The sequence below is a fragment of the Pristiophorus japonicus genome, chromosome 11, assembly GCF_044704955.1.
Source record: "Pristiophorus japonicus isolate sPriJap1 chromosome 11, sPriJap1.hap1, whole genome shotgun sequence".
NCBI classification, from domain to species: Eukaryota; Metazoa; Chordata; class Chondrichthyes; family Pristiophoridae; genus Pristiophorus; species Pristiophorus japonicus.
Window position 1 is genome coordinate 62059477 of NC_091987.1, and position 27303 is coordinate 62086779.

General features: G+C 43.8%; 1 protein-coding gene across 2 annotated transcripts in view; it reads right to left on the minus strand.

Annotated features, from left to right (window-relative positions):
* The window catches only part of mao (monoamine oxidase), a 270332-nt gene that overhangs the window by 47598 nt on the left and 195431 nt on the right, over positions 1-27303 (minus strand). For both annotated transcript variants that reach the window (XM_070893439.1, XM_070893440.1), the window contains exons 5-10: positions 15052-15143; positions 13232-13373; positions 9027-9176; positions 6434-6593; positions 4716-4812; positions 663-716 (exon numbers count right to left, since the gene is read on the minus strand). In XM_070893439.1, the coding sequence (XP_070749540.1) occupies positions 663-716; positions 4716-4812; positions 6434-6593; positions 9027-9176; positions 13232-13373; positions 15052-15143 (695 nt within the window). The remainder of the gene's footprint in view (positions 1-662; positions 717-4715; positions 4813-6433; positions 6594-9026; positions 9177-13231; positions 13374-15051; positions 15144-27303) is intronic.

Here is a 27303-nt window from a genome sequence, read left to right on the forward strand (position 1 = left end):
ATTGTTTTGGCCTGGGATGGTAGTGGAGCGGTGCGATGTCCTTTCGGCCCGGGATAGAAGCGGGCCGGTGTGGGGGGGGGGGGGTGATCTTTTGGCCCGGGATTGCAGTGGCACATACTGTAGAGATGAAAAAAATCTATAAATGCTGAAAAGGAATGAAGGAATTTCATATTGTTTCATATATTGAGATTTCAGTCTGTTGTCCCAAGTCTCACTTAGTGATCTATTTTACAAAGGGGAAATGCTTTATTTGTGCCTCAGCCCCTTAGAGCATCCCTCGTTACCCAGGTAACCTCAGTTTTTTGGCACAGACCTTAAGCTCCACCCACAGAGCTTAAGGACATCTGCACCGCTCCAAAATGAAAGGTTATGCCGGCGAAACGTGGAACTTTTTTTTGGCACAGTTGGGCCACTAAAAAATCGGACGTACCTCTACAACTGCGTCAAAAAAAGTCCATGTGGAATTTTGGGCCCCAGGATAAGTGACTAAAGGCTTGGTTAAAGGACAAGTTTTAAATAGGATCTTAAAGAAGGAAAGAGATGGAGCAGTTTGGGGAGGAAATTCCAGAGCTTAGGGCTTAGGTGGCTAATACATATTCCATTAAAGTCTCATTATTAAACACGACATTAACCATTTGTAACTTTTAATGAGGTTCACTCACCTAGCTTCCTTTGTGAGATTTACCAAACGCCGTGCTTTACGAGCAAGGATAAATCTGAAAGACAAGAGTTGGTGAAATATATGCTTCCAAATTGCCCTGACCTGTATATGTGCTTTCAAAATCACACTTCGAAAAATACTTTCAATGCAATTTTTCATGCAGCACCTATATGTGGAGTGCATTCATTTTGTTGGTGTATTGAAAGTTTAAAAAAATTAAGAACCCATGGGCCGAGAAATTTGTTGTTGCCACACCCATTATAGAGGTGTAAAACGGGCACCTAAGCACCCAATATGGCGAGTAGCATGCGCGTATATTTGCTGTGCCAGAAGAGTGGCACCCGCCATACTGGTAAACGTTGAAGAAAAGGGCATTAGAAACAGCCATTCGACCCTTTGCATATGACAATTGGTGTTTTAACTAAGCCTGTTTCAGGACCACTTTCTGAAAATGGGCTGTCTTGAACACATTTGGTCTAACCGGCAGGACCGTTAGAGACCACCATCAAAAATGTAAGCTTTTAAGTTTTACCTGAATTTGACACAGCTCCACAGCAATCACAAAGACCATTGCCAGCTCCCACTCGGTCCCTGATTACCAAGCTTGAATGTTGTCCAGGTCTTGCTGCATGTGGAACTGGATTGCTTTATTATCTGTTGAATTGTGAATAGGGCTGTACACTGCAATCATCAACAAACAGCCTCAATTCTGGACTTATGATGAAATTACTTGAGATACTTGACACTGCCCTGAGAAATTCCTGCAGCGATGTCCTGGGACTGAGATGACTGGCCTCCAACAACCACAGCCATCTTCCTTTGTGCCAAGTATGACTCCAGGCACTAGAGAGTTAACCCAATGATCCCCGCTGACTTCAGTTTTACTAGGCCTCCTTAGTGCCACACTCAGCTGAATGCTGCCTTGATGTCAAGGCCAGTCCCTCCCACCTCACCTCTAGAATTCAGCTCTTGTGTCCATGTTCAATTAATGTACTAGTGGTATCTGACTACACAAACATCACATTATTCCATGATGCTACAATTATGCAGCAGTCAAATGTGTCCACATTATTTGAAGGCTTAAATAGACTGAATGAATGGCTGCTGACAGGCAAGCATAATCCTCTGTAGCCGCGATTGATGATTTCACTGAGCTATCCCTGACTTGCAGCTGACCATAAATACAAAGAGGCATATGTCTCTATTAGAACAGTCAAGAATAGAGAAATATGTCAGACTCCTAAAAAACAGCCTAGCTTTTGCAACAGCAGCTGAAGCCAAGGCAAAAAGACTCCAGAAAAGACAAGCTGAAAAGCCAGAATGCAGAGGAGTTAGTTTTATTAAGTGAAGCAAGACAACTCGTGTTATTACATGGGGATAACTAAATGAATCCGATTATAATTATTTCTCTGCACATTCAGCACACTGTGGAATGAAGTAGCTTAATGATTTGAACCAAGCCTCGACTCCTATGGTATTAATTATGGTGGTGGATAATTAAACAACTAATGGGAGGAGGAGGAGGAGGCTCCATGAACATCCCCATCCTCAATGATGGCGGAGCCCAGCACGCGATTGCAGAAGATAAAGCTGAAGCGTTTGCAACCATCTTCAGCCAGAAGTGTCGAGTGGACGATCCATATTGGCCTCCACCTGAGGTCCCCACCATCAGAGAAGCCCATCTTCAATCAATTAAATTCAATCCACATGATATCAGGCAACAGCTGAGTGCACTGGATACAGCAAAGGCTATGGCCTCCGACAACGTCCTGGTTGTCATGCTGAAGACTTGTGCTCCAGAATTGGCCACACCTCTAGCCAAGCTGTTCCAGTACAGCTACAACACTGACATCTACCCGATAATGTGGAAAACTGCCCAGGTATGTCCTGTCCATAAAATGCAAGACAAATCCAATCTGGCCAATTACTGCTCCATCAGTCTACTCTTGTCATCATCAACAAAGTGATAGAAGGTGTCGTCGAAAGTGTTATCAAGCGGGACTTACTCACCAATAACCTGCTCATCGATGCTCAGTTTGGGTTCAGCCAGGACCACTCGGCTGCATTACTGATTACAGCCTTGGTCCATACATGGACAAGAGAGTTGAATTCCAGAGGTGAGGTGAGAGTGACTGTCCTGACATCAAGGCAGCATTTGACCAAGTGTGGCATCAAGGAGCTCGAGTAAAATTGAAGTCAATGGGGATCAGGATGAAAACTCTCCACTGGCTGGAGTCATATCTCGGATAAGGGAAGATGGTTGTGGTTGGGAGGCCAATTATCTCAGCCCCAGGACATCGTTGCAGGAGTTCCTCAGGGCAGTGTCTTAGGCCTTATCAACTGGGCGCAGCGATTTTAGCACCGGCAGCGAACTTCAGTATGGTTTTAGCGGCAACACTAACACCTAGCGCCTGACCCTGTAGTGCCACTGAAATGGTGACGTCAATGAGTGTGCAACGCTCTATTAGCACCCCAAAAACAAATTCAGTTACTTCGCCAGACTTACCGCCTGGTGCTAATCACGCCACAGAAAGCTGGCGTTCTGACCTCCGAAGCCGGGGCGCTATTCCATACCATCTACATGGGTTTTATGCATGTATAAACTTTCAGCCAAACTTGGTTAGCGTTCTGAAGTTAGCACCCCGATATTGCCCTAAGAGAAATGTGCACCGCTGCTTTTAGCGTTGCACTCACCTCTTAGGGCGCTAAAAATTAATATCGTGATCACCGGCGCTAAACTTACTGGCCAGTTGATGTTAGCGCCTCAAAACGGGCTATAATCAATTTTCCCCCCAATCACCCTTGCACTCTCATCAAGGTAAGTGGGAATAACAAATGTAAATATACAAATCAGCACTGTTTTTGTGCAATTATGCAGGAAAAACTCCAACTAAGAGTAATGCTGTAAAACACAATGGGATAGATCTTGACTTTGTGCGACAGTGTAAAACGGGCGATCGCAAGTCGGCAGCCTGATTTACATCTCTACCGATTTGTATTTCGACTGCCGACTCACTAACACTCGTTTTTATACTATCACAAAAAGTCAAGATCCACCACAGTACTTTCCATTACAGAATAATAATATGGGGTTAAATTCCGGCCTCACCGGGCCTCGCAAAAGTCGGGGCATGATGCGCATGTGACAAAAAACAGCTTTTCCGATCTGCCAAGATTTCTCTTGACAGATCCCCACATCCCCAGGAGAAGGATATTCGTACGGAAGAGATTGGGCTACTTGTCCATCTCATGCGCAGCGAATGTCCTTCAAACTTTTACACTGGTGAAAGCAGGCGCATAGCCTACTTTTACCAGCATAAGAGTTTTAAAACATATAAAAATTAAATTTAAATACACATTTTTATAGTAAAAACCTTGTCCATTAAGGTAAGTTTATTTTAAACCCTATTAAAACACATTAAAAATTCCAAATATTTTTTTTTTCTAAAACATTTAATTAACTTTAATTTCAATTAATTTTAAATATGTGCGGTGTTTTTTTATTTATTATGTTGTGTTTCTTGTTTTAAGAGTTTATTCTCATTGATAATAATAGAAACTCGTAAAAACGGAGTTCCCATTATTATCAATGAGAATCCTGCAGAGTGATTGGTGGTCCAGGCCCTCGTGACTCCAGTTTTTTTGTGTGTACGGGGAATGAAGGCCTCTGACCGCAATCAAAGGCGCCTCCCCGGGACCACCAGGTATTTTTGTAGAATTTTTGGGGGTCGGAGGCATTCATCCGAAGGAAGCCACCGACCGGAATTTTACCCCCAATCATACACAATGTAATAAAATCCCCAAATAAACTATTGCCAAGCAGAAGTAATCACTGTCCAATCGTACAGTAGGTTGTAATAAAGACTAAAAATGTTGGAAATACAAAGCAGGTCAGTCAGCATCTGGAAAGATAAAAGACAGGTTATGACACTTCAGGTGTATACTCTTCATCAGAACCAATCTGAAATCTTCCTATTTCATTCTGAATCTCATCACCGGTCTTCTAGAGGTGACTGGTGACTGTTACAGGTGCCTAAGTCAGTATACTACTTACCCTATGATGGCAGGGACAGAGCCATCTGGTTTGGTGTCATCCAGAGTCAGGCCAATAGGAGACTCCTCATCTTGAATAATCATGCTACCGCAGTAATCTGATTTTAAAGAGAAATAAATCACATCTAATTCTGACAGCAGTTTCAAACTGGCTGGTAAAATGTTTAATGTATATTTTTTAAATATCTTCATAAATGATCTGGAACAAGGAGTCACAAGCATTGTGTTTAAATTTGCAGATGATACAAAACTAATGAAGGTGGCAGACTGAAAAACTAAACGGGATGGAGAATAAATGCTGGTCTTGCCAGCGACGCCTGCATCCCACGAACAAATTTAAAAAGCTATAGGAGGATTTGCATATTCTTGGGGATTGGGCAGACAGGTGGCGGATGAAATTCAATGTAGAGAAAAGAAGTGCTTCAGATGGGAACAAAAAAAATCCAGGAAGGCACTATTAGTTAAACGGAAAGAGAATAATGTGTATGGAAAATGAAAGAGATCTGGGGTTCAGATTGACAATAAATTGAAGCTATTGCAATAATGTAGTGAGTAAAGCAAATCAGCTGTTTGGATGTATTAAATGATCAATATTGAACCACTTTATAAATCACTGGTGTGGCCTCACTTAGAATAGTGTACAGTTCTGGTCACTGCAGAACAAAATGGATATTGCAGTTATTAAAAGGATCCAGAAGAGGATATATAAACAGAAAATGCTGGAAATACTCAAAAGGCTAGGCAACACTTTTGTTACAGACCTGAAACGGTAACTCTGTTTCTCTCCCCACAGATGCTATCTGGCCTGTTGAGTATTTCCAACATTTTCTGTTTATATTTCAGATTTTCAGCATCCACAACATTTTGCCTTCTGTATTACAGAAAAGGGCAACCAGAATGACTGATGGTATGGGGGAACCGATTATGAGGAGTCATTGTATAAATTGGGCATGTTTCCACTGGAAAAGACAAAGATGGGAGGTGATATCATTGTTTTTTTAGGATCCTAAAGGGACTAGATAATATAGACGGAGCTATTTCACCATGTTCAGAACAGTAGTACCAGAGGACACAGCCTGCACTTGAAGTGGGTACATTCAAAACTGATTTTCGAAACATTCTTTCAGTGAATGAATGGTAAATCTATAGAATGGACTGCTTAGGGAGATGGTGATAGCAGCTAGTGTTGATTCATTCAAATACAAATTAGATATATTTGTTCAGAAAATAATATTTTCAGATACAGTATAAGAGTAACTTGAGACATGATAAATGGTAAGTGTAATATGCTTAGGAGAATAGGGAGCATTGGACTTATGGTTCCCAAAGCTTTCTACCACTGGGGTTTCCCTTGCCACATGTCTGGTTCTGTTATACCAATTGATAGAAAGTGATTGCCACGATTAATCAACAATTCCATTATTGTTGCCTCATGTGACTATCAGGATATTATAGAAGGAGAAATAGAAGGAACTTGGGGGGTGAAATTCGCCTGGTTTGCTCCTCCCATTAGGGCCTGTGGGGGGCAGTAACGGGGCGCTAAGGGATTACTGACCAAACGCGGCAAATTCAACGATGCCTGTGAACTTCCATGGCAGTTTTGCGCTGGTGCTAACATTTGCACCCTGTAGATCGTAACATCTATCGGTGCGCAACGCCCTGGATCTGTATTCACTCCCACCCCCTGCAGCATCGGCGGAAGTCAATAACGGCACCAACCTTTCTTCCTCCAGAAGTTTTCCTTGTAGTATACCATGCATTTGATCACACTTCCCATGGGAACACGCTGGATGAGCTGGTTTCGCAGAGTTGGCAGGGGTGGTTCATGGTGAATCTTTACACTGAGGGCTGGTGGGATAGCACTGATAACATATTTAGCCTAAGTGAGAACAAAAAAAGGTACAATTTTCTTTTCATCTTTCATATTTTATTACCTCCACCTACTCCCTTGGCCCATAAAGATCTTACTCCGTTGAATAAACACCCTCCCCACTAATAGACAACTCTGTGTAGATTCAAGTCCAGAAATTCCTCTCCTTCTTGGGGTTGAATTTTGTCATAGGAACAGGAGATAGAGTGGAAATTGGGGTGGAACCCAAATCTACCAAGTATTCTGGAGGGTGTGGGGGGCAGGGTCAAATGGTCCTTCTGCCTATCCACCCTGGCACTTTCATTTCAGTTGGGCAGTGTGTGTGGGAGCAGTCTCAAGAATCACATCAGATACAATTGCTTACGGCCTGGTGGTACCCATGCTTATACAGAGCAGGTGTTTTGAGCTACATGTGGGTCTTACCAATACAAAATTAAATGGTTATTAGGAACTGCAGCCCCAATTTTGCCAGGATTATAAAATTAGTGATATGGAGTGACTGGCACTCATGGAATTTCACTTGTAGAACCACCATAGCAATTTTAGCTTTGGGCACTTACATGACCCCTGAGTGTGTTGCGTTTCCTTTATTTTGTGGGGAAATATCTGGTAAGTGAAGAAACAGAGCCCAAAATTCTACCTCATTTTAGGATGTCTTTAGTGTAAAATCAGGGCAAGTATTTTTCCTGGGAGGCAGAAGCCATTTCTTTCAGCTTTCTACCCCAAAATCAATCCACCCGAATTTCCACAATCGCCCTCCGCAAATCAAGTCCCATAATTAATGTCAATTGAATTTAGGACCAGTGGCGCCCACAATGCCGAATTTCCTGGTTTTATACTCACAATGAACCAGGGGTAAGTTAGAGTGAGGAATACAAGGCACAGCTGTAGCCAGGATCAGCCTGAAGATTGCTAAAAGTTTGAGTTGCAATTATTGCAGTTGGGAGTAAAACATTTTTGACATTCTGTCTACACAGGCTTGGCTTGGCTGCCTGTGGAACCACTGGAAGATTTTGACTCCTACCTACAGAGAGGGCTTCTCAGGGGGAGCTGTTACATCCTCTTTGGGCATACCTTTGCATGTCATTATCATGGAGAAGAGGAACAGGAGGGGACAAGGAAGAGGAGTCAGGCAGCATTTAAAGAGGATGCAGCTTACCAGATATTACCCTGCCAAAGAATATGCAGGCAGCACAGATCACATAAGGAGAAAGTGCACCCCACCAAACGGGCAATGCAGGAGCCCTGTCAACTGACACAGCCACAGTCAGCTTCCTACACTGCTCTGTCTGTGGCTATGAAGGCAACAACTGCATTCAATTGTTATGGCCATTTCAAGCAGCCATGAGGGATCTCTGTAATATCAGCCATAGTACAGTTCGAGCATGCATTAGTTAGATGGATGATTTACCTTTCAGGAGAGCTAGGGAATTTATTGAGTTTGGAATCATAATAAAGCAACAGTGAGATAGATTTCACAGTGTTTCTGGTCTTCCCAAGGTTCACAGACAACAGATGGTACCCATGCTGTTTTGTGAGCCCCTACATTTAACCACCTCAGATTTCTTAACAAAACGGGCTTCCATTCCCTGAATGTACAGATTGTGTGGGAAAACATGCAAGAATTCTACATGTCAACGCAAGACTTGCTGGAAGTTGTCACAATGTATTCATCCTTTGGGATTTAGCACTCTCTGAGTGCTTCAAGGAATAAAATCATGTCAATGAATAGCTTTGTGGGTGACACTGTGTACTTCCATGTTCCCATAGATAATGACTCCAATAAGAATTACACAAACAAAGAAGGCACATGCCTACATTACACTGGTCATTGAGAAAACCATTATGTTCTTAAGGTCCTTAACGACGGCCTTCACGTCCATGCAGGTTGAGAAAGAGGCTCCAGTTAGCTCCAACTTGTGTATCCCACACAGCTGTAAGTCGCCTGTGTTATGAACAACTTTGACATGCCTGGACCTGGTCTGGATTATTGCTTTGGAGGTAGACATACCTGGAGGGAAGCATTGCAAGGCCTCCTCCATGACTGCTGCAAGGAACATTAGAGCACAACTGATCAGTGAAGTCTTCTGTTCTGTTTAACACTGTCTACCTTAACTTCCCTACATTCAAATAAAGGACTAGTCCTTCAATCCCATATCCATCCTAGAACATTACAATACACCAGACCTCTTTGTTACAGCATGAACATGCCAATGATGCACCTTTGCAAGCAGCAACAAACTATCTGGCTCTACAAATGGCCCCAAGATTTGGGATGGAGTTTTTTGGCCTGGGGCAAAGGCAAGTGGGACATTCACTCTGCTGGATTTATGCTGACAGACAGGCCCCCAGGAATTTCTGGGCCCTTATTCATTATCCCTAATCCTGTGGAGTACTTTGGAGTAAAGTACATCATCAGTTGTTACCGCCCATTTTCCTCACCTCAAACTCCTCATGATCCAGTGTCTCCACAACAACTGTATCTTGCGTTTGATCAATCCGAATGACAGGCTTTTGCAGCTTTACACAGTCTCCAAGGTGGCTCATTAATCGTTCACAGATCTGACCAGAACCACCAACAAACTTTCTCTCCTACAAATGCAAAATATATATTAATGGACTATTTGAAAACTATGGATCACTAAAATAGTTAATTAACTATGGCTCCTTTACACTCATGATAGAGACATTTAAAACATCAAAAAGCATAGATCAAAGCAAGAAAGACAAGCATTTATATAGTGCCTTGACCACAGGGCAACCCGAAGCCCTTTACAAGCCAATGAAGTACTTTCGAAGTGTAGTTAATGTTGTAATGTAGGGAACACGGCAACCAATTTGCACACAGCAAGATCCCACACACTGTAATGTGGTAATAACCAGATAATCTGTATTAGGGTTGGTGATTGAGGGAAAATAATGGAAAACTCCCCTGATCTTCCTTGAAATAATGCCATGCGATCTTTTATGTCCACCTGAGAAAGCATACGGGGCCTCGCTTTAATGTCTCATTCGAGAGACAGCACCTCCGACAATGCAGCACTCCCTTTGTACTGAATTGGAGTGTCAACTTAGATCTTGTGCTCAAGACTCTGGAGGTCCTGCTGCAACTGTATAGGCTATTGGTGAGGCCGCACCTGGAGTACTGTGTGCAGTTTTGGTCACCTTACTTAAGGAAGGATATACTAGCTTTGGAGGGGGTACAGAGACGATTCACTAGGCTGATTCCGGAGATGAGGGGGTTACCTTATGATGATAGATTGAGTAGACTGGGTCTTTACTCGTTGGAGTTCAGAAGGATGAGGGGTGATCTTATAGAAACATTTAAAATAATGAAAGGGATAGACAAGATAGAGGCAAAGAGGTTGTTTCCACTGGTCAGGGAGACTAGAACTAGGGGGCACAGCCTCAAAATACGGGGGAGCTAATTTAAAACCGAGTTGAGAAGGAATTTCTTCTCCCAGAGGGTTGTGAATCTGTGGAATTCTCTGCCCAAGGAAGCAGTTGAGGCTAGCTCATTGAATGTATTCAAATCACAGATAGATAGATTTTTAATCAATAAGGGAATTAAGGGTTACGGAGAGCTGAGTCCACGGCCAGATCAGCCATGATCTTGTTGAATGGCAGAGCAGGCTTGAGGGGCTAGATGGCCTACTCCTGTTCCTAATTCTTATGTTCTTATGTTCTTATGGGACTTGAACCCACAACTTTCTGATTCAGAGGTGAAACAGCTATCACTGAGCCATGGCTAAAGATCAGGACTATTTTTTCTTACCAACCCTGCAGAAGCCATTGGCGGGGGGGGACAGATCTGGATCTGATCACTCGCTGCCTCCATTCCTTTCCCCTTCCTCCGTTCCTTTCCCCTTCAAAGTCTCTTGAGGTTAGGCTAATCTACATATGTTGGTGTCCGCCCACAATGTTCTTGTGCAACTTAGGCACCAGAGCTGGTGATGGGGGTGGGGGAAGAGTGTGGAACTGGCACTGGACAAGTTGGACAAAGTAAAATTCATTTATCCTCTACTAACTCACTATCCTCTCTGTCGGGGGTCCCACCTCTCATTTAACAATTCTCTTTTTACTGATATATTTGTATAATCCTTTACTGTTCTTATTAATATTTTTGAGACAGTCTTCTCATTCTCCCTCTTTGGTTTCCTTAACCATCTCTTAGCTTTTTCCCTTATTTTCCTGTATTTTCTCTTATTTTTATTATTTCTATCATAGTTGTTGGTCCTATATGCCCTGTTCATCAATTTTATTCTGTTTACAAATTTCCTATTCCATTCTCTCCCACAATTAGGGGGTCTGTAGTACAACCTCGCAACTGCAACAATTCTTTTTTAAAGCCTTTAGGGGCGAAACTGCTCTCTGCCCCAAACGGGGCGGAAAATTCGAATTAAATGAATATTCTCCGCCCGAATCCATGGGGCGGAGAATAGAGGGAAAGTGCCCTCTTTTGCTCGTTTGCTGTTGCGGCGGTGTTTGGGGGCGGAAGTGCTTTTGGAGCGGGGCGGAAGTTGGGCGGTGTCATGAGCGCCGCGCTGAGCAGGTCAGCGTGACACTTATGACGTCAGACACGACACAACATCCCTCTCTTCACTTAAAAGAGAGGGCGGCTGCGAGCTCTGCAGCCACTTTAGTGGCACCCACTGGGCCACCAGGGAGTGCTTTGGCCGGGCCAGGAAAAGCTGTCGGGGGCACCGAGTGGCGGCGGCGGCTCTGCTCCCGTGGAGCAGTTTCCTTCGCGGGTCGGAAAGGAGTAGCTGCCAGGCGGTAAGGGGTCAGCTCGTGCCCGACGGGGCGGGAATGTGGGACGGGGCGGAAACTGGTTTCCATCGCCCCCGGCTCGGGGCAATTTCTGATGGGTCGGCCCATCCGCCTGCCCCCGGTCGGAAAGGCCTCGCCGCACCATTACCACCTCATAGAAGCGGTAATGGACTTTAAAGAGGGGGGGCAATTTCGGCCCCTTGATCTCTAACCATACTGACTAAATCAGTCCCCCCTGATCTCTTTAACCAACATTGCCATTCCTGCTTTTATCTTACCCATTCTGTCCCTCCTAAAAACATTCTAATCCGATATGTTATTTTCTTGTGCAGCGCCTCTACCCCTCTGTAAATCTGCTCTCCCAGCATACAGGACCACTAAATTGGTCCTAAAGTTGCTATATTAACATCTGTGATGTGAAAGGCTTCTGCTGGCAATTGACAGCTGGGCTCCTTGTGGAAGTCAGGAATCATCATCATCATAGGCAGTCCCTCGGAATCGAGGAAGACTTGCTTCCACTCTTAAAATGAGTCCCTAGCTGGCTGAACAGTTCAATACGAGAACCACAGACTCTGTCACAGATGGGACAGACAGTCGTTGAGGGAAGGGGTGGGTGGGATTGGTTTTCCGCACGCTCTTTCCACTGTCTTCGCTTGATTTCTGCATGCTCTCGGCAATGAGACTCGAGGTGCTCAGCGCCCTCCTGGATGCACTTCCTCCACTTAGGGCGGTCTTTGGCCAGGGACTCCCAGGTGTCAGTGGGGATGTTGCACTTTATCAGGGAGGCTTTGAGAATATTGCAGTATCCAGAGACAAATATTCCATCAGGAAGTCTACAAAAATCCATTTCCTCAAAAATTCTTGCAGATTATTGGGCTGTGCAAATGTACATTCTAAAGAAAATATTTTAATTCCTTTTGGACTGATTCTATCTTGATTGTTTTCTTAGTAATTGTATTCATCAGTGCCTGTTGTTGTCTTTCTGTCTCAGTGAGATTATATTACTTGTAAATAAATATGGTTTAGAATTACCCTGAATGTAACAGTCTGACAGCATGGTATTTACCACCTTTTAGAGTAGACAGGATATGGGCAGCCCGCAAGTATTCTGATGCAACATACATAGTTAAAAGTTAATTGTGAGTCACGTGGCATGCAATCCCACTCATGTCATGCTTAAGGCTGCAGAGTACAGTTTATTAGACACTCTTCCACTTAGGAAAATTGGCAGGAATATCAAACTACCAAGGATATCAAGCATTATGGACGTATACACTTAGACTAATAGGAAAATGATTTGCCACAACCAGAAAAATACCAGACCAGGAAAATAGGACGCTACAGATACTGAACCATTCAGTAAGATTTGTAACCAATAGATCATTTGGAAATTACAAAGACGAAACAAATCCATATAACATTTTCCTTCAAAGGCAATTATTTGCAAATACTGTCCGAAGAAGCTTTTAAACATTGTTGGTACAGAATCAATTGCCATTCTGTTAACAGACTGCTGAGGCACATATACAGAATAGCAACATTTTCTTAAAGGAACATGTCTATAGAAATTTAGATTTGGTTATTTTTCAGGTTGCTTTTAGAGAATTTTTAGGAAAAATTTCTATCCGACATTCTCTGTTAAATTATCTGCCACAACAACATCAAAGACATCGAATGCGAATTCAGAATCAATCATTGACAATGAATGCTTCAATTGTCAGAAGAGTGTCACCTGACCCATGCAAGTCACCTTTTCCCCACTCTACACAGGCAATACACATAAAAACATGTCTCCACCATTATTTATTGTCAATCTTTTCACAAGATGTACTGGAACAAGTAAATCAGGACCATCAACAATTAAAATGTTTGCTCACCTGTCCACCATTGGTTGTTGAAAATATCCGTGTTGTTCCACCACACTGCTTGACATACCACAGGAACCAGAGAGCAGAGACTTCATGTGGCTCAGAGGTGACATTTACATTTACAAAGAGTGTAGCAAAGTGCTTGGCAACCCTACAGATTAAAATTAAGAGGGAAATGTTTAGAAAACTCATCAGATGCTCACAGAAAACAGTGCAGTTGACGTGTGGTACAATTCCTCAATTGTGCAGATTAAGTAAGCCAGACCATAAATATTCAAAAGGTTATTACAACAAAATATTTGAAATGCAGAATTTGTTAAGTGGCTGTAAATAAACCACTAATCATTTAAATTGGTTCCTCCGTTGTTGCGTGTTGGATCTGTTCAGTGCTCACAGACCCGACATCGGGGAAAGGTGTGTGTGGCGGCGGTCTCAACCCACTGTGGGGGGGGAAAACACTTTTCCACCCGACCCGCCATCGAATGCTCCCGCTGACCCCCCGGAAAATCTTAGCCTAAGTCCTGCTTGCCTATGACTCCTATTTTCATTGATCTACACTGAATCCATGCAGCATATTTTAAATCCTTATCCTCATCTTTAAATCTGTCGATGGGCTTGCCCCGTCCTATCTCTACAATATCCTCCAGCCCTATGTACCCTCCTGAATGGTACATTTCTTTGACTTGACCTTCAGTGCATCCACCCACTCCCACCCTTCTCCGCATCATTAGTAACAGAGCTTCAGTGAGTGTACCCAGGCCTGATGACCATTTCTCATCTTGAGTACATAACGTAATATCCACTGGGAACGAAAGCATACTGGTTATGTTATTAGACTAGTAATCCAGAGGCCTGAACTAATGACCCGGAGACAATAGTTCAAATCCCACCATGGCAGCTGGGGAATTTAAATTCAGTTAATTAAATAAATATAGATTTTTTTAAAACTAGTATCGGTAATGGTGACCATGAAACTGATTGTCGCAAAAATCCATCTGGTTCACTAATGTCTCTTAGGGAAGGAAATCTGCCTTCCTTACTTGGTCTGTGACTCCAGGCTCACAGCAACGTGGTTGACTCTTAACTGCCCTCTGAAATGGCTGAGCAAGTCAAACTGCTACAAAGGAGTATCACCACGCGGGTTGCAGCGGTTCAAGAAGCTCACCACCACCTTCTCAACAGCAAGTAGGGATGGGCAATAAATGCTGGCCTTGCCAGGGGCGCCCTCATCCCATGAACGAATAAATTAAAAAATATATAAGATCTATAAGATAGCAATTCTGTGCTAACGGTATCTGCATGACTCAATACTTTTCAATACTGTATATTTTAAAAGGAACTGATCACAATTACTCTTCAACTATAAATTAATTTGGTCCTCATCAGGTAAATAAACAAGAAGTCCACACAAAGTTCAGGAATTATTCTTAAAATGACTGTAAATGGCAGTAATTCTCAGGAGAGCTATGGCTGTGCAAGTGAATAGATAGTTTTACCTGGTCTAGCATGGTGATAGGATTGAGCATTGGAGCATTGTGGAGTGGAGTGGGATGCTGCAATTCCCTCTTGTGCTCAATTCTCAATCTGAGTTGTGCCAAGCAGAGGGATTCTACATCTGAGCACGAGGGGTGGGAAAATAAATCAAATTGGATACTCCAACCAGGGCAGTCATTCATATCTCTCGAAGGGGGGACAAAGGCAGTGTTGGCATAAGTATAGGATCTGGCCATCCACTCTGGAACAGAGATGTGGATCCAGCTGGACTGAAGAATGTGTATATTGAACCTGAGAAAACTACCAATAAAAGGATAATTTAAAAAAGAACTTACTTGGTCCAGCAATATTTGTCAATCAGCTGTTGCATTGTTAGTTTATCCCATTGTTCAGCATGGGGAGCGTTCCAGGGCGCATCAACTGGTATCTGGAAAGACAAGGCTGATTATTCTTTACAGGAATATTCTTATTATTAATTGGAGTTATGAAACTTGTATTGAAGTGCATCTTTACGAGGAGAGCCTTTTAACTTTTAAGATAAAATATTAGGTTCCAGGCTCAGATAAATAGTTATGTTTTGTGTAGGTTCTTGTCAGTATACACCATGCTGATTCCATTCTCATCTTCCCACTTTCTTATCTATCTCCCAGCTCTGCTCTTGTCCCTTCCCATTTTTTTCATCCATGGCCTGGATTAATTTTCATCCACTCTTCACACTCTGCTCGCTGTCACTCCTTAACCCATGTGCCAGCTTCATTCTCACCTACCCAACCCAATCTTGTTTCGTTCAGGTCCTGCCAAATTTAACGGCAGAACTTGATTACCATTTTTGTCTCCGCTTCCCAGCTGCGGCCTGGTGCCGAGGGCTTACCTAACCAACAGTCAGCAAGCCTCTCAATCTGGAGAGGAGAGGAGGGAGGGAGGGATCGGAAAGGTCAGACAGGGGGGAGGTGGGGGTAAGATTGGAGGCTGGAGGGGAGATCGGAGACCGGGATCGGGTGGCGATCGGGGTCCGGACCAGAGGGGAGATTGGAGGGTTCGGGGAGAGATCGGAAAGTGTGGTTGAGGCTGCAGGCAGCAGCCCTGCAGCTAGGGACATGTGCGCTTGGAACCTCTACTGCACATCCGCAGCTACAACGTCGGGTTCATATGCGCAGTTCCGGGGAGGACGGTGGCGGTGCGTTTAGACTCCGTCCCCATGCTCAGAAGGATGTAGAAGATCCCGTGTAAATAAGCACAGTGAAGCCTGTTCCACCATTCAATCCGATCATGGCTGATCCATCAGCCAACTCCATATACCCACCTTTGCCCCATATCCTTTAAAACCCTGGGTTAACAAAGATCTATTAATCTCAGATTAAAAATTAACAATTGATCCAGAATCAACTGCCGTTTGTGGAAGAGAGTTACAAACTTCTACCACCCTTTGCGGGTAGAGGTGTTTCCAACTTTCACTCCTGAAAGACTTGGCTCGAACCTTCAGAATATGTCCCTCAGTCCGAGAATCCCCAAGCAGCGGAAATAGTTTATCTTGATCTACCCTATCAATTCGCCTCAATATCTTGAAAATCTCCATCAAATCACCCCTGACCCTTGTAAAATCCAGGGAATACAACCCTTGGAGTCCAGGTATCATTCTAGTAAACCTACGCTGCACTCCCTCCAAGGCCAATATATCTTCCCTAAGGTGTGATGCCCAGAACTGCTCACAGTACTACAGGTGTGGTCCAACCAGGGCTTTGTATAGCTGCAGCATAAATTCTACCTTCTTCTGTTCTAGGTCTTTTTGATTATTTTCTGTATCTGTCGATGACATTTTAATGAACCATGTACATGGACCCCTAAGTCTCATTGGATCTCCACAGTTTTCACCATTTAGAAAGTACTCTGACCTATCTTTTTTTAGGTCCAAAGTTGATGACCTCACATTTGCCTACTTTGAGATCCAATTGCCACAGCTTCACCCATTCATTTAAACTATCAGCAGGAGAAGTTGGGATCGTTTGCACCTCATGTTCCCTGGGGGGCGCTAACGTGACACAAATTACATTTTGCCTGGATGCAGTACCACTAATGACTCCCGTTAAATTCCACAGTGGCGCCCGTGATGGCAATGTCATCACCGTGCGCAGCGCCCCGTTTCCGCCCTGGAACAAAAATTGTCCCACGCTCCCTGAAGCTGCGCCAGGTGATGACAGCAACAGCTTCAGTGGTGGGGGGGGGGGGGAACGGGGTGGCAGGAGGCTCACAGGGAGCAAGTTAAAGGGGAGCTGTCGGCCATGTCAATAACAAATGTGCCGACTTGCTTGTCACGGCCTGTTGCCACTTTGAAAGCAGGGTCCATGTCGGGGTCTGGCAGCCAGTCACTCCGCTCCCCGATGGTCCAGGTAGGGCCACGCAGAGCTGGCAGCTTGGGCCCTCCCCCTTAATGAAGGAGAGAACACCTCCTAAGGGGCAGCACCATGCAGCCCAGTGCGTAGGGCTGCGCCCCGCTTCCAACCTGTCCACCCCGTTAGCGCCCCAGAGAGGAAGTGGAGCGTGTTTCTTTGCACATCACTTCCTCTTGGGGGCGGTAACGCCAATTTTGAGAGTGGGACGGGACTTCCACAACCACCTCACAGATGTTATCGCCCCCAAATGGGGCGCAAATTCTCAGCGTCAATATCTCTTTGTAATTTTATGCTTCCATCCTGTTCCCAGTCCTGACTGACCTGCAGTCATGTCTTTGTAATGGCTACCATGTCATAGAAACATAGAAAATAGGTGCTGGAGTAGGCCATTCGGCCCTTTGAGTCTGCACCACCATTCAATAAGATCATGGCTGATCATTCACCTTAGTACCCCCTTCCTGCTTTCTCTCCCGTAAGGGCCAAATTTAACTCCCTCTTGAATATATCCAATGAACTGGCATCAACAACTCTCTGCGGCAGGGAATTCCACAGGTTAACAACTCTCTGAGTGAAGAAGTTTCTCTTCATCTCAATCCTAAATGGCTTATCCCTTATCCTTAGACTGTGTCCCCTGGTTCAGGACTTCCCCAACATCGGGAACATTCTTCCTGCATCTAACCTGTCCAGTCCCGTCAGAATTTCATATGTTTCTATGAGATCCCCTCTCATCCTTCTAAACTCCAGTGAATACAGACCCAGTCGATCCAGTCTCTCCTCATATGTCAGTCCTGCCATCCCGGGAATCAGTCTGGTGAACCTTCGCTGCACTCCCTCAATAGCAAGAACGTCCTTCCTCAGATTAGGAGATCAAAACTGAACACAATATTCCAGGTGAGGCCTCACCAAGGCCCTGTAAGACCTCCCTGCTCTGATACTCAAATCCCCTAGCTATGAAGGCCAACATACCATATGCCTTCTTCACCGCCTGCTGTACCTGCATGCCAACTTTCAATGACTGATATACCATGACACCCAGGTCTCGTTGCACCTCCCCTTTTCCTAATCTGCCGCCATTCAGATAATATTCTGCTTTCGTGTTCTTGCCCCGAAAGTGGAAAACCTCACATTTATCCACATTATACTGCATCTGCCATGCATTTGCCCACTCATCTAACCTGTCCAAGTCACCCTGCAGCCTCTTAACATCCTCCTCACAGCTCACACCGCCACCCAGCTTAGTGTCATCTGCAAACTTGGAGATATTACACTCAATTCCTTCATCTAAATCATTAATGTATATTGTAAATAGCTGGGGTCCCAGAACTGAACCTTGCGGCACCCCACTAGTCACTGCCTGCCATTCTGAAAAGGACCCGTTTATCCCAAATCTCTGTTTCCTGTCTGCCAACTCGTTCTCCATCCACGTCAGTACATTACCCCCAATACCATGTGCTTTAATTTTGCACACTAATCTCTTGTGTGGGACCTTGTCAAAAGCCTTTTGAAAGTCCAAATACACCATATCCACTGGTTCTCCCTTGTCCACTCTACCAGTTACATCCTCAAAAAATTCTAGATGTGTCAAGCATGATTTCCCTTTCGTAAATCCATGCTGACTCGGACCAATCCTGTCACTGCTTTCCAAATGCGCTGCTATTTTATCTTTAATAATTGATTCCAACATTTTCCCCACTACTGATGTCAGGCTAACCGGTCTATAATTACCCGTTTTCTCTCTCCCTCCTTTTTTAAAAAGTGGTGTTACATTAGCTATCCTCCAGTCCAAAGGAACTGATCCAGAGTCAATAAACTGTTAGAAAATGATCACCAATGCATCCACTATTTCTAGGGCCACTTCCTTAAGTACTCTGGGATGCAGACTATCAGGCCCCGGGGATTTATCGGCCTTCAATCCCATCAATTTCCCTAACACAATTTCCCGCCTAATAAGGATTTCCTTCACTTCCTCCTTCTTGCTTGACCCTTGGTCCCCTATTATTTCCAGAAGGTTATTTGTGTCCTCCTTCGTGAAGACAGAACCAAAGTATTTGTTCAACTGGTTTGCCATTTCTTTGTTCCCCATTATAAATTCACCTGAATCTGACTGCAAGGGACCTAACGTTTGTCTTCACTAATCTTTTTAAGGGCCACTGTACAGCAAAATTCTAAAAGGACAAAGGGTGTTAAAAAAGCAAGCCTGAAGGCTTTGTGTCTTAATGCAAGGAGTATCCGCAATAAGGTGGATGAATTAATTGTGCAAATAGATGTTAACAAATATGATGTGATTGGGATTACGGAGACGTGGCTCCAGGATGATCAGGGCTGGGAACTCAACATCCAGGGGTATTCAACATTCAGGAAGGATAGAATAAAAGGAAAAGGAGGTGGGGTAGCATTGCTGGTTAAAGAGGAGATTAATGCAATAGTTAGGAAAGACATTAGCTTGGATGATGTGGAATCTATATGGGTAGAGCTGCAGAACACTAAAGGGCAAAAATCGTTAGTGGGAGTTGTGTACAGACCTCCAAACAGTAGTAGTGATGTTGGGGAGGGCATCAAACAGGAAATTAGGAGTGCATGCAATAAAGGTGCAGCAGTTATAATGGGTGACTTTAATATGCACATAGATTGGGCTAGCCAAACTGGAAGCAATACGGTGGAGGAGGATTTCCTGGAATGCATAAGGGATGGTTTTCTAGACCAATATGTCGAGGAACCAACTAGGGGGGAGGCCATCTTAGACTGGGTGTTGTGTAATGAGAGAGGATTAATTAGCAATCTCATTGTGCGAGGCCCCTTGGGGAAGAGTGACCATAATATGGTGGAATTCTGCATTAGGATGGAGAATGAAACAGTTAATTCAGAGACCATGGTCCAGAACTTAAAGAAGGGTAACTTTGAAGGTATGAGGCATGAATTGGCTAAGATAGATTGGCTAATGATACTTAAGGGGTTGACTGTGGATGGGCAATGGCAGACATTTAGAGAACGCATGGATGAATTACAACAATTGTACATTCCTGTCTGGCGTAAAAATAAAAAAGGGAAGGTGGCTCAACCGTGGCTATCTAGGGAAATCAGGGATAGTATTAAAGCCAAGGAAGTGGCATACAAATTGGCCAGAAATAGCAGCGAACCTGGGGACTGGGAGAAATTTAGAACTCAGCAGAGGAGGACAAAGGGTTTGATTAGGGTAGGGAAAATGGAGTACGAGAAGAAGCTTGCAGGGAACATTAAGGCGGATTGCAAAAGTTTCTATAGGTATGTAAAGAGAAAGAGGTTAGTAAAGACAAACGTAGGTCCCCTGCAGTCAGAATCAGGGGAAGTCATAACGGGGAACAAAGAAATGGCAGACCAATTGAACAAGTACTTTGGTTCAGTATTCACTAAGGAGGACACAAACAACCTTCCGGATATAAAAGTGGTCAGAGGGTCTATTAAGGAGGAGGAACTGAGGGAAATCTTTATTAGTCAGGAAATTGTGTTGGGGAAATTGATGGGATTGAAGGCCGATAAATCCCCAGGGCCTGATGGACTGCATCCCAGAGTACTTAAGGAGGTGGCCTTGGAAATAGCGGATGCATTGACAGTCATTTTCCAACATTCCATTGACTCTGGATCAGTTCCTATCGAGTGGAGGGTAGCCAATGTAACCCCACTTTTTAAAAAAGGAGGGAGAGAGAAAGCAGGGAATTATAGACCGGTCAGCCTGACCTCAGTAGTGGGTAAAATGATGGAATCAATTATTAAGGATGTCATAGCAGCGCATTTGGAAAATGGTGACATGATAGGTCCAAGTCAGCATGGATTTGTAAAAGGGAGATCATGCTTGACAAATCTTCTGGAATTTTTTGAGGATGTTTCCAATAAAGTGGACAAAGGAGTACCAGTTGATGTGGTATATTTGGACTTTCAGAAGGCTTTCGACAAGGTCCCACACAGGAGATTAATGTGCAAAGTTAAAGCACATGGGATTGGGGGTAGTGTGCTGACGTGGATTGAGAACTGGTTGTCAGACAGGAAGCAAAGAGTAGGAGTAAATGGGTACTTTTCGGAATGGCAGGCAGTGACTAGTGGGGTACCGCAGGGTTCTGTGCTGGGGCCCCAGCTGTTTACATTGTACATTAATGATTTAGACGAGGGGATTAAATGTAGTATCTCCAAATTTGCGGATGACACTAAGTTGGGTGGCAGTGTGAGCTGCGAGGAGGATGCTATGAGGCTACAGAGTGACTTGGATAGGTTAGGTGAGTGGGCAAATGCGTGGCAGATGAAGTATAATGTGGATAAATGTGAGGTTATCCACTTTGGTGGTAAAAACAGAGAGACAGACTATTATCTGAATGGTGACAGATTAGGAAAAGGGAAGGTGCAACGAGACCTGGGTGTCATGGTACATCAGTCATTGAAGGTTGGCATGCAGGTACAGCAGGCGGTTAAGAAAGCAAATGGCATGTTGGCCTTCATAGCGAGGGGATTTGAGTACAGGGGCAGGGAGGTGTTGCTACAGTTGTACAGGGCCTTGGTGAGGCCACACCTGGAGTATTGTGTACAGTTTTGGTCTCCTAACTTGAGGAAGGACATACTTGCTGTTGAGGGAGTGCAGCGAAGATTCACCAGACTGATTCCCGGGATGGTGGGACTGACCTATCAAGAAAGACTGAATCAACTGGGCTTGTATTCACTGGAGTTCAGAAGAGTGAGAGGGGACCTCATAGAAACGTTTAAAATTCTGACGGGTTTGGACAGGTTGGATGCAGGAAGAATGTTCCCAATGTTGGGGAAGTCCAGAACCAGGGGTCACAGTCTAAGGATAAGGGGTAAGCCATTTAGGACCGAGATAAGGAGAAACTTCTTCACCCAGAGAGTGGTGAACCTGTGGAATTCTCTACCACAGGAAGTAGTTGAGGCCAATTCACTAAATATATTCAAAAGGGAGTTAGATGAAGTCCTTACTACTCGGGGGATCAAGGGGTATGGCATGAAAGCAGGAAGTGGGTACTGAAGTTTCATGTTCAGCCATGAACTCGTTGAATGGCGGTGCAGGCTAGAAGGGCTGAATGGCCTGCTCCTGCACCTATTTTCTATGTTTCTATGTTTCTATGTTTTCTCTTCGCATATCTATAGAAGCTTTTACAGTCAGTTTTTATGTTCCCGGCAAGCTTCCTTTCATACTCTATTTTCCCCCTCCTAATTAAACCCTTTGTCCTCCACTGCTGAATTTTAAATTTCTCCCAGTCCTCAGGTTTGCTGCTTTTCTAGCCAATTTATATGCCTCTTCCTTGGATTTAACACTATCCTTAATTTCCCTTGTTAGCCACGGTTGAGCCACCTTCCCCGTTTCATTTTTACTCCAGACAGGGATGTACAATTGTTGAAGTTCATCCATGTGATCTTTAAATGTTTGCCATTGCCTATCCACCGTCAACCCTTTAAGTATTATTTACCAGTCTATTCTAGCCAATTCACGTCTCATACCATCGAAGTTACCTTTCCTTAAGTTCCGGAACTTTGTCTCTGAATTAACTGTGGTCACTCTCCATCTTAATGAGGAATTCTACCATATTATGGTCACTCTTCCCCAAGGGGCCTCGCACAAGATTGCTAATTAGTCATTTCTCATTACACATCACTCAGTCTAGGATGGCCACCCCTCTAGTTGGTTCCTCGACATATTGGTCTAGAAAACCATCTCTAATAGACTCCAGGAAATCCTCCTCCACCGTATTGCTACCAGTTTGGTTAGCCCAATCTATATGTAGATTAAAGTCGCCCATGATAACTTTATTGCACGTGTCCCTAATTTCTTGTTTGATGCTGTCCGCAATCTCACTACTACTGTTTGCTGGTCTGTACACAACTTCCACTAACATTTTCTGCCCTTTGGTATTCCGCAGCTCCACCCATACAGATTCCACATCATCCAAGCTAAGTTGAATTTGTACCTACATTCATTTAATTTGTTCATTATACTCCATGCATTTGTATAAACAACAACAACAACAACCTGTATTTATATTGCATTTTTAATGTAGTGAAATGTCTCAAGGCGCTTCACAGAAGTATTATGAAATAAAATAATTTGACATTGAGCCACATAAGTAGAAATTACGGCAGATGACCAAAAGCTTGGTCAAAGAGGTAGTTTTTAAGGAGCTTCTTGAAGGAGGAAAGATAGGTAGAGAGGTGGAGAGGTTTAGGAAGGGAGTTCCAGAGCTTGGGGCCTAGGCAACAGAAGGCACGGACACCAATGGTTGAGTGATTATAATGAGGGATGCTCAAGAGGGCAGAATTAGAGGAGCGTTTCAGAGGGTAGTGGGGCTGGAGGAGATTACAGAGATTGGAAGGGTCGAGGCCATAGAGGGATCTGAAAAGAAGGATGAGAATTTTAAAATCAAGGCATTGCTTAACCGGAAGCCAATGTAAGTCAGCGAGCACAGGGGTGATGGGGTGAGCAGGACTTGATGCGAGTTAGGACATGGACAGCCGAGTTTTGAATCACCTGTAGTTTACGTAGGGTGGAATGTGGGAGGCCAGCCAGGAGTGCATTGGAATAGACTAGTCTAGAGGTAACAAAGGCATGGATGAGGGCTACAACAGTGAATGAGCTAAGGCAAGGGTGGACACGGGCGATGTTACGGAAGTGGAAATAGGCGGTCTTAGTTATGCTGTGGATATTTGGCCAAAAGCTCATTTCAGGGTCAAATATGACACCAAGGTTGTGAACAGTCTGGTTCAGCCTCAGACAGGAGCTGGGAAGAGGGATGGAGTCAATGGCTAGGGAGTTTGTGGCGGGGACCGCAAACAATGGCTTCGGTCTTCCCAATATTCAATTGGAGAAAATATCTGCTCATCCAGAACTGGATGTCGGACAAGCAGTCTGTCAATTTAGAGAACGTGGAAGGGTCGAGAGAAGTGGTATTGAGGTAGAACTGGGTGTCATCAGCGTACATGTGGAAACTGATGCTGTGTTTTCAGATGATGTCGCCAAGGAACAACATGTAGATGAGAAATAAACAACACTAATTTGGGCAATACACCTTAACCTGTCCTTCTGCTCTAATGTTTTTCTTACCTATTTCTTATTTCTTTCTCCTGATTTAATTACTTTACATCTTTTAGTTTTCCCTTAACTGTAGTGCCTAACGCACAATTTTTGACGATTACTCTGCTCTCTTCCCTTTTGTTTGTTTTAGAATTATTATTTGTAGTACCTTTTCCATCTGAGACCCACTTCCCCACCCCCCACCCACCCTTATTTACTTGTTTAAAGTCCTTGTTTTTTTGGGGCCCTGGTGGAGCCCGTACCAAGGGTAGAGTTCCTTCCTGTACCAGTACTGGTGCCAGTATCCCCTGAAATTGAAACATTTGGGCAACAATAATCATTAGAATTCCAGAGTTAAAGCGGCACTGTGTTTACCCGATGCACAACAAATATGACTATTATAATGCCCTAACAGATAACAAAGAACAAGTCCCTATAGAATCATAGAACCTTACAGCACAGATGGAAGCCATTCGGCCCATCGTGCCTGTGCTGGCTCTTTAAAAGAGCTATCCAATTAATCCCACTCCCCACTCCCATGTTCATTCCCCATAGCCCTGGGTAGCTGGATAGGTCGAAACGACAGTTAAAAAGGCATATGGAATGCTTTCCTTTATTAGCCGAGGCACAGAATATAAGAGCAGGGAAGTTATGCTGGAAGTGTATATAACACTAGTTAGGCCACAGCTTAAGTACTGCGTGCAGTTCTGGTCACCACATTACAGGAAGGATGTGATTGCACAAGAGATGGTGCAGAGGAGATTTACGAGGATGTTGCCAGGACTGGAAAATTTTAGATGTAAGGATTGGATAGGCTGGGGATGTTTTCCTTGGGCTGAAGGGAGAGTTAATTGAGGTGCATAAAATTATGAGGGGCCTGGAAATTATGAGTAGATACGAAGGACCTATTTCCCTTAGCAGAGGGGTCAATAACCAGGGGGCATAGATTTAAAGTAGTTGGTAGAAGGATTAGAGAGGAGATGAGGAAAATATTTTTTACCCAGAGAGTGGTGGGATCTGGTACTTACTGCCTGAAAGGGTAGTAGTGGCAGAAACCCTCACCACATTAAAAAAGTACTTGAAGAACTGTGACCTATAGGCCTACGGACCTAGTGCTGGAAGGTAGGATTGGACTGCGTAGCTTTTTCGACCGACACAGACACATTGGGCCAAAAGGTCTCCTTCTGTATTGTAATTTTCTATGATTCTATGATTCTGCCTTGATATCAAGAGCAGTCACTCTCACCTCACCTCTGGAATTCAGCTCTTTTGTCCATGTTTGGACCAAGGCTGGAGTGAGATCTGGAGCCAAGTGGTTCTGGCAGAACCCAAACTGAGCATTGGTGAGCAGGCTATTGGTGAGTAAGTGCCGCTTGATAGCACTGTCGACGACACCTTCCATCACTTTGCTGATGATTGCGAGTAGACTCTCTACATATTCTTTCTGCCCTATTCATCCGTTTTGGGACCCTAGTCCCAGCCCGGTTCAGGTGGAGCCCATCCCAATGTACAGTTCCTTCCTGTACCAGTACTGGTGCCAGTGCCCCCTGAAATTTAAACATTTGGGCAACAATAATCATTAAAATTCCAGTGTTACAGCGGCACTGTACATTGATGCACAATAAATATTACTATTATAATGCCCTAAAAGATAACAAAGAACAGGTCCCTGTAGAGGCAAGACTTCCCACTTCAGATCACTGGGCTAATGCCCATATATCACCCAAAAAGGCAGGCTATCGCCCATTTTGACTAAAAAGTGGAAAGTTGGGCCAGAACATCGCCGAAAAATTGCCGGTCCAACTTTCCTGTCACATCGCCGAGGTGATCGCCGAGGTGATCGCCCGGCGCAACTTTCGGCACATCACCCACACATCGCCGAGCGGATCGCTCGCTGAAAAGATCGCTGGACATCGCTGGAGAAAAGCTGCTTTTACCTGGCCTTCTTCACAGAACTCGGCACTACAGACGCCATTAAGGGGCTTATAATTTGATTCAGTGTCTATGTGTATGCTGTTCCTTATACTCAGAAATAGATTACAAAATGCTACAAGTCTCTATAAATGTAACAGCTGGCTTTCAATAGTTCCCAAGACTTTTTAATTTTAGTAATCAACCGTGCAGCAATTTAAAATTCATAATTAATCTTTGCTAATCATTATTAAAATGAGATATTTGTAGTGGAAATGATGTGGAGTTGCAGTACACTGTGGTGATCAACAAAATAACATTGAATAAAATTGCATAGCCAGCAGGATACTGAATCCCAAACGTGCATTACCCACTGGTTCTTTATGTCTTTTTACACCAAAAGCAGGATAAAAGGTTCAAACTGGCAAAATTAGTCTTTATGTTAGAAACATCTTCATGCAAAGAGCGAATAACCCTTGGTGGGTGGGGAGAAGGTTTATTATTTGTAGCAAAATTGACTCTACTCTGTGTCAGTAATTTGATGCTGACTTTCTGCTAGTCAGAAAATATAACTCTTGTCTTTCAAACTTGCTTTGATCATTAGGAAGCAGATCTAATGTTACGTAATTATATAATCTAATATAATATTATCTAATGAGATCTAATCTGTTATAATCTAATCTGATGCAATGTTCATGTAAAATTTGTGTTAATGTACTATCAAACATTGAAACTTTTATTTTCAACACTGCGTTTTTGGACAGATTTGTGTACACCTTTGGAAGTGGCTCAGTGAGTTGCAGTGAATGGTGAGACATAACGGTACCCACCCTGCCTCAATGGTCATGAGTGTGAAAGGAACAGCTTGGGCATTGTAAGGATGCTTTATGGTGTTGGTGTGGAGTGGTGCCAACCTGGCACATCATGTGCCACCCAAGATATACAGTGTCAAATGAAGTAAATCTGGCCAAGGTGAGGCCATCCCTGGTGGCCTGGCCATTGTTGTACAACAGTTGCATTAATGTTTTAACTTAACTTACGTTATTAGAAGACACTGCACAACAATTGTAAAATTCAATAAAATGTTTTAATAATTTAACAATGTAATTATATTTTTCAACTGTAACAAACCCCTACCCCCCACAATCACCCGACAATAAATTTAAAAAACAGCAACAACAATAAGAAAATACAACAATAACAACAATAAAACACCCCCCTCCCTACCTGCGGCCATGTTT